The sequence below is a fragment of the Barbatula barbatula genome (assembly GCF_947034865.1).
Source record: "Barbatula barbatula genome assembly, chromosome: 9".
NCBI lineage: Eukaryota > Metazoa > Chordata > Actinopteri > Cypriniformes > Nemacheilidae > Barbatula > Barbatula barbatula.
This window is the reverse complement of record NC_136772.1, coordinates 2524979-2533477: the sequence shown is the minus strand read 5'-3', so window position 1 is coordinate 2533477 and position 8499 is coordinate 2524979. Positions and strand designations below refer to the sequence as shown.

The 8499-nt window shown below is 40.0% G+C and overlaps 1 protein-coding gene across 3 annotated transcripts in view; it reads left to right on the top strand.

Annotated features, from left to right (window-relative positions):
• Positions 1-2849: 2849 nt before the first annotated feature.
• The window catches only part of tns1b (tensin 1b), a gene marked incomplete at its 5' end in the record, with an annotated part of 121508 nt that continues 115858 nt past the window's right edge, over positions 2850-8499 (top strand). For all 3 annotated transcript variants that reach the window (XM_079464724.1, XM_079464723.1, XM_079464726.1), the window contains one exon: positions 2850-2930. In XM_079464724.1, coding sequence (XP_079320850.1) covers positions 2850-2930 — 81 coding nt within the window. The remainder of the gene's footprint in view (positions 2931-8499) is intronic.

Genomic DNA, 8499 nt, shown 5'->3' with positions numbered 1-8499 from the left:
TCAATCTGTTCTAATGCTCCGAAACCCTGGCCGGATATGATATCCTCCGTTATATTGCTTCTCATCTGCTTCATGTTCTGGAAATAGAAGTGTGTGAGTGGCATCATGGCCGTTGTTTCTGTGTCTGTGTATATTTAGCTGGTCTGTCGACCAGAACGGAACGCACAAAAGCATTGATCAGTGTGAGGAGAAATATGAATGAAAAATGTCAACGGTTAATCGGGGATTCAATGTGCACTTCTCTTATCTTCTGTCCATCAAGCCTGGTGAACCTAAGAGTCTGTGTGGAGACATAAGGTGACCTGTCAAGATACCTCAAAGCAATGCTGAAATCTAGTATCAGTGGATTGGGTTTTATGAGATATCTATCTGATGTTAGTGCAGTGTGATGAAGTCCCCTTAAAGGTATTGTTCACCCAAAAATATAACGTAATGTATATTTGCTGTTAATTTACTGTTGGTGACTTTTTCCTTTGTAAACCTGTAAAAAAAGAGGAATAAATTCCTCAGGTGGTAATCCTTTGAGAGTAAAAAGCATATAGGGGCATGTGACACAAATTTAACCAGCTCCTCTCAATATAGTGGCGTCTAATTTTGTGAATTATTACTTGTCACCTTTAGGTCCGGAGCTTCATCGGACGCACACGCCTGTCCCGAAGTTAACTTTCGGTCTGTTTTTTGGTGATCGTCTGGCAAGGGGCTAATAATATATATATAACTTTTTATATTTTATTTTATGTAAATAAAAATCTATTGATATTCATATTTTATTGTATAATAATTGCATTAAATAAAAAATTTGTTAAATTTTATGTTATGCTAATTGTATTAGTTGAACAAGTTGTTGAGGTAGCATAACTTTGTCGCGTTTGACTTTAGCCAAGTAACAGTTTTTCTACTCGTAACCCAAAGTAATACTGGGCTAGACATACTTTTTTAACTTGCTAGCTAATATAATTTACTTATTTTTTTTGTTGCTATCAGAGATAATCTTCAGGGAACTGTTTTGTGCAGATGTGTACTGGATGTTTGGGCCACAAAAGCGTGCATGCGCAGTAACGCTTGTTTATGTTGTTGCGTTGAAACCGTATATTGCATGTGACGCATGCACACGCTCACCGTATTGGCACCTTCAAATTTACAGTTTGTGAATCATTATATTAGCTAAAAATCTTCTTCACTGTTCTAAGAAAAAAGTCATCTACATCTCGCATGGCCTGAGGGTGAACTGTCTCTTTAACTGCGGTAAAATCATCCAGTGGCTTATTTCTGTGGCCAGTGGCCACCGTCTTCTATAAATAGTTTCATTTGTTAATAATCTGAATAATCAGATGTTCCACGATGAGATATTGTTCATTATCCTAAATGTGGGCTTTTTACAGTTGCCAGGCAACAAAACAATTTGCACATATATAAGGGGTGGGGGGATCATATCATGTATGGCAATATCCTCAAGACACCATATACATTTATTATTTTTGTTTCAATTTATGTTTTTTAGGTTATTTCGTACTTTGCCTAGAAGATTCTAACCTCTCATCTCCATGTTTCTTGTGTAGTTTTATCAGACTTTTCACAGGCTGTGGGTTTAACATCCGAGTCTGGGACTATTGCAGCCCGAACCACAAATGTGTACAAAGTGTGCCGTGATGGGCTGGCTCAATGACCGTGAGGAAAAACAGGACTGACCCCCGCAAGACGTTGATGAAGGATCTGGGTTGATGAAGAGGAAATGCCATGGGATTACAGACATTACCCCCTAAGTGTGAGAGAGAGGGAGGGAGACCGACGTCCCACAGTGATGGCCAACACCAGACCACCTTCACCTCCAGCAGACCGATTTAGATGTGATGGATTGGGACTCTAATGAAACGCTTTAACTTTTACAGCCCTCAGCTCTGCTGTCTGTGTTGAGATGTGTCTGTTTTCCAGCTCAGGAAAGCAACACATGGATTTTGGTTCTATCTGGTGCGTAGAGGGACATTTTCTCCCCGTTGCTCAGTCACAGAGATGTATCGGTTCTCACTTATGCTTTCTTGAACTCCAATTATAATTATAAATTATATCATTTACGCTGGGTTATTTCCACCCAGCCTTGGGTCAGAAATGGACAAACCCAACCGATGGGTTATAATTTATCTGGTTATTTCAACCCAATATGCTGGGTTGTTTCAACCCATAGTTGGGACAAATATAAACGTATTCTGGGTTAGTTTGTCCATTTTTGAGCCAATGCTGGGTTGAAATAACCCAACAATTTACAAAAATGTAAGCTCTGAGAACCGTGAGATTTTTCTGCGCTTGGTCGCACCATTGACTAGGAAAAACCACCAAGATATTAGACCTATGATCACCTTCATTGTTCTTTCTTATGTGGATGTTTGACCACAGCCTGGTTGTCGCACTGTTTGCTGAAGCGAGAAGAGTTCAAGATGAGAATGGTCGAGCGTGCTTTGAGAAAATCCGTCGGTGGGGGATGTGAGTCCGGGAGGCAGGGGGTGGAAGATGTGAATGAAAGTAAGAATGAAGAGAGAGAGCGAGATAGGAGGAGCCAAAGTGAGAATAACCACAAGGAGAGCAATGAGGAGAAATAAAGAGGCTCTCAGTCCCCCCCTCCTGTGGAGCTAAGCTACATGACCCCAAAAAAGAGAGGGAGAGAGAGAGAGAGAGAGAGAGAGGGAGGGGGTCTGGAATAAGAGAGAAGAAATAAGGAGAGCTGCAGCAGTTGAGTCAGACTCTCCTCAGCTTGTCATGGATCTGCAGAGCATTGTGGGAACAGCATGTGGAATAAATAGGCGTCCTGTGTTGGATTCAAAGAGGAATTGATCTCCCGTCGTCTTGATCTCGTCATGCCCTCCGTGTCTCTGAGCCTGCCAGCGGCGCTGGCCGGTCGCGCGCGCACCTGGGTCTGCCTCTCCTGCATGTTCTGGGTGAGCTGTGGGTCCGTCCACTTCACCGGGGTGGGTGGGATCTGGGGAGCAACAGCGCTTCCCAGGACAAAAATGAATAATTAGATAAGTGATGTGGGCTTGTTGTTTAGTCGTGCGTGTGTCATTTTGAAACGTTCTGCATTTATGTTTACGCTGTCTGTGCGGCTTGTCCTTCACCGCTGTCTCCGCGCTCTCTGTTATTTAAAGGGATAGTGACGTGTAAATAGGGAACCCAAACGTTTGACTCATCTCAGTTATATTCTTGCAACATGCTGCTTAATACGGTAAATGTGTGCGAACCGCTAAACTTGGACTGTAAAAGAATTCCACACGAGACACATTTAATATCTTTATTACGGGACTTGTTAACTTGAAAGTTTTGTTGTGGCACATTTCCCTTATATAATGAGACCAGTTTTATTGCGGTTATGCTTTTTGTTGTCCTTCTGTTGTTCCCATTGCATCCACTGTTTACCTCAAGTCGCTTTGGATAAAAGCGTCTTCTAAATGACTAAATGTAAATGTTACCATGGTCATACTATAGTAACCATAGTTTTAATATTTATACTAATTGATTACTTTACTTTAACTTTAGGAAAACTATGGTTAACGTTTCTAAGGGACTCGAAACGATGGGACGATTATAATATTTTGATCAAAAATGTTTATAGACGCACTGTTACTTTAACAGTCTGTCTGAATGGTGGCGATGCTTCTCTCTGTGTGTCTGTATGGTCATTCCCTCTCTCTGACCTCTCTGCTCTCTTAATTAGCATTCTGCTTCACTGAACGGAGTGGGAAAGGATCCCAAATCCCTCTAAAGCTTGGGCACCTTTTGAATCTCGCTGAGCATTTCGTCCTTTCAGACTCTGAAGTTCAACTGGAGCTGATGGAGGCTCGAGGTCTCTGTCTACAGCTGTAGATGTTATCAGACGCTGCTGAGTGAGAAGATGCAGGAAACAGGCATTCAGAACCGAACAGATGTGATTTATTTCCTAGCTGCAACCAAAGTGAAATCCCTGATGCAGAAGCGTATTTGGCACGAGTCGGAGTACCTGCTGAGCACAGGTGACGTCTGAATAGGAGGAGGGCCTGTTCGGTTCTCACGCTGTAAATGCTCTGAAAGTGTGTCAGCAAAAAGGGGAAACGCATAAAAAACATTCAATAGTAATAAGCTCATAATGCACTTCGTACAAACTCTGAATTATAAATGAACTGGCTGAGAGTTTTTAGACTAGTCAGGCTGAACGGTCTCTTGTTTCCTTGAAAGTACCTTGAAATGGAAGTATTTTAAGGATTGGTTTGAAGTGAAAGTTATTGAAGTCAAAGTGAATTGGTGTTGTGACATGCAATGAGACGAATGACGGGGAAATTTGTTTGTTGAAGATGTTGCATACCCGAATGGATCCAGGTGGTGCACGCTGAACATGTGTGCCAAGAAAGAAAGTTTGACCATTCCTGAATTAAATTTGGATTCATTTTAACTTTTTTATTTTCAGCAGGAAATTCAATTCCTTAGTGTTTCACTCAATGAAATGTTGTAGAGAGGAGTGCATGCATCTGCCACTCGGCCAATGCAAATATTGACACGTCTTGAGCTGTCCGGGGTCAGAGAGCTTTGTGGAATGATCGATGTCCATTATCACTCTCCAGATGAATCAAGAGTCCATATGTGACCCTGACTGTACAGTGATATGGTTTGATACTGATATACACAAATGGGGTGATGGAGCAGATGCCCGGTGTAGAACCATTCCAGCAAAGGGTTTCCATCAAAGTATTTGTATTAAAAAGTGATGATGTTTTTTGTGTGATGGCCTAACATTCTGGCAAGGGTCTTGATATAAAAATGTACGATAGTTTATAAAACAACTCAAAATTGGATCAAGCCATAAAATAATATTTCTTATTGTGATTTTTAGTCCCATTCTGAATATCCCATTGGCCACAGTTTTTAAAAAATCGATGTTTATTCCTGTCTGTGCATTACATTTTGCATAACTCTTGCTTTTTCTTGAATCATTCGTCTTTGAGGTCACCCGGCAATTGAACGTAAAACTCTTGCACTTCTCATAGGTGTTCACATTCCATGTTGATGACCTCATGGTCTACATGCTATTGGTCCCTCTATCAAAGCTGCATTTGAGGGGCCCCTATAATTTTGGCAAATTCAAAATTTCAACATCTGGTTTGACTTCATAATGGATCAGACACGGTGCTCCAGGCACAGACTATGCAGCGTGATTGTTCATGTTTATAAGGTGTGTGCGTGTGTGTGTGTGCATGTTACAACTGGACTGTATGGACAACATTTGTGATATATGCCTAATGTCTGGGCTTAATAGTACTAAGAAACTGAAAATCACATTTATTTTATACAATTTCCCAAAGACTACGTGCTTCCACTATTATATGTTTGTTTGGCCTAAAATACAAACTGCGTGTGTTTAATGTGGGTTAGGTTCAGGCTTGCTATACAGTATTGGTGTATTTTTACACCGCAAATACACGTGCTCATAGAACAGGGCTGTAAAATAAAGTGCAGTTGACTTATTTTACGATACTTCCTTGTTCCATGACTTGATAAATGAACACTTCAAAGGGTTCCTTTACCCAAAAATAACTATTCTTCCATCATTTATTAACCCTCATTCTTTTGAAAAACAGTCTATTGCTTTCTTTAATGTTACAAAAAAGTGCGGTTCCACTGTTGTTTGGTTAACAAAATATTTTCTTTTGTGTTCTGAGGAAGAAAGTCGTACAAGTTTGGAATGACATGAGGATGACAGAATGAAGACTGAATATTCATTTTGTAAGCGAATCATGCTTTTAAAAGAAACAATGTGGAGATTGTAGCGGCATCTAGTGGCGAGGTTTTGACTTGCAACCAATGGCTCACCCCGCTGCTACCTTTCGAAGCGCTATGGTGGCTCTCACAAGACAAATATGTCGTCGCGTTTACGCTTCTTTGCCGAAGGAGATAACGAATTTATGAAACGCTCTGTAGAACAGTTTGTCAGTTTAGGGCCACTGTAGAAAAAACAATTCCGTGTAAGGGGACCCATGATGTATATAAAAAATATATGTTTTAATATAAATAATGCTGTTTTCGCTGTATATTTTTTTAATGAATTTTTTTGTTAATGTGGTGAAAACACACTACACAGCTATGTAGTTGTAGCTAGATTTAGAGTTTTTTATTTAGGTTATTGGGTTTTCCTCTTGCAGTAAACATTTTGAACTAAAAAGGCTAAACTGACCATTTGGATTAAAAATAAATCTTTTGAGCACAGATTTGATTTTGAGCTGAGATTTATTGAATTTAGACAGTTGTCAAAAATATATCCCAACCCTGTAGTGCATATAAGTCATTGTAGCAGACCATCATGTGTAATTGACAGTCAGAGGAAGTTCAGCACCCTTCTGAGTGCACTAAAGGCGCTTTAACTCTTGTGTGTTGATTTATGAAGCGAGTCTAACTACAGGCCCGTGTACACTTCACTGCTCTCTAATCCCCTGCTGTCAATGGAGCTGGATTGTGAAATGTCTCATGTTCCCTGCTTGCTTCCTCGTCGCCCTTCTGCTCCCCTGTTCTTTTTATTTCCATAATATCTCATTTTTCTGCGTCATTCTGTCATCCGCACCCATTCTTACCATTCCTTAGCGTCTTTCATTCCCTCGCTCTGACACTCTCGTATTCCTCATTATGCTGCATTGCCAACTTTGTCATTTTTTAAGATCCTTCTCCAGTTTCTCAAAAATATTTTGTTACAGACTTATATTTTAGGCTCGAAGGCGCGCAGATTCCGGTTGCCATCTGTTTTAAGGCTTTATTTTTCCAGATATATGCTCGTGCGTTGTATGTCTAGGAATGTGAATATTTAGTATCTGTTTGGGAAGATGAACGAGGTAATCACCCCGAAGTTTACAGGCCCAGAGTTTTAATAATATTATAATATTTAATAATAATGTCTCCTCCGTATTTTCAACAATCAACAGTTGTTTTGTTTTACAGTATGTAATGTTTAATCTTAAATACACTTCCAGTCAAACTGGTATAGATAAAAAACGTATGCACAAATGTGCATTTTTGTTTTGAACCTTTTGTAAGAGAAATTAATAACTATTTTGACCTTGTCTTAATATGATGTTCATTAATTGCTGCATCATCAAATCATTTTCATTGAACATAAAATTTGCCAATAAACACTTTTATGCAGTTTTAGTTTTATCCAAAGGCATGCGCTGAATTTGCGAAACATTTTTTGTGTGTATATATAAATAATCTATTTTTAGGAATGGACTGATAGAAATGCAGTTGTCCTGTGTATACGGAAACTCCTTTATTGCCTTTTTTGTTTATTAGCTGAGTGGCTCACCCACAACACATCTAATGCATCTTAGTCAGTTTGTAATTCATCAGAAACTCATTAATGTCTTGGTTGTGTTTCTGGGAGCCTGACAGGGGGCTTCGCCTGTATGTCATGTGGTTTTCATCATTTTCAACGTTACTTGATCATTCCTCATTTGCATCCTTGTTTTGTCTTAGTCGGAGGCTTTATTTGATGTGAGGTCGGATTGCAGAAACAGTAGCGGTGCCTGAACCACGAGGATGTCAAATAAACAGACATCTTTTTCAATGGAAACGAACAGAAGGTGGTTTCATTCTCGCTTCTCTGCTCATTCAAAATTGCTATACACTGTCAAGTACTCTTCATGTTGTTGATCGATCTTTCAGTGCCTTTGAAGGGGATGCTGCTGGTTGGGCGGTTTCAAATAAAAGTGGGCGATGGATAATATTAAGGTTCGTCTTGACTGCTTATTGAAGCGTGCAGATTATAGTCAATTTGATGTATTTCGTGTTTGCATACTTATGTGTCTGCAGTGGGGTCAGCAGGTCCCGAAAACGGATGAGGTGATTGAGCAGATGTGGAGGTGTTTAGCAGGGAAGTGGTTACGGGGCCGGGCTAGAGAATAATGGATGTGATTTCCCAAATCTGAGAGCCTGTGAGGTCCTTAAAGCTGTTTGCAATCGTGTTTAAAGTGATTGGGTATGCAGACCTTCTGAACGGGACCTCCTACTTGGTCTTTTGAGGGGATTTCATAGGTTTTGTTTCTGTAGTTCACGCTGGTGTTCTCCGTGGATACATTTTCTGGTCAACACATTTTAAGGGATAGCAGAATTGTCCCTGAAAGTGGTTTGAAAAACTTCTGGGTTTGGTTTGGTGCATCGTTTGGTTTTATCTGTGTATAATTACGTTTTTCATGACTGCGTCTTGCCTCAGGCCCTCAGAACAATAGCATTAAACTGTGGGACTTTTCTCTTTTAGAAGTGTCACATAAGCGGAACAAACAATCTGCATGTTTACAGCTCGGACTTGTTACTCAACGTGGTAGTGGGATATCTCAAAACTTGTATATTTAAGTTGACTTGATGCTCATGTGATGAACGTAAAGGTGCTGTGTGTAATATCTGAGAGGATCTACTGACAGAAATTGGATTTAAAATACCAAACTAATGTCTTTAGAGGTGTATAAAGACCGTACACAATATAGCGATTTATACGCG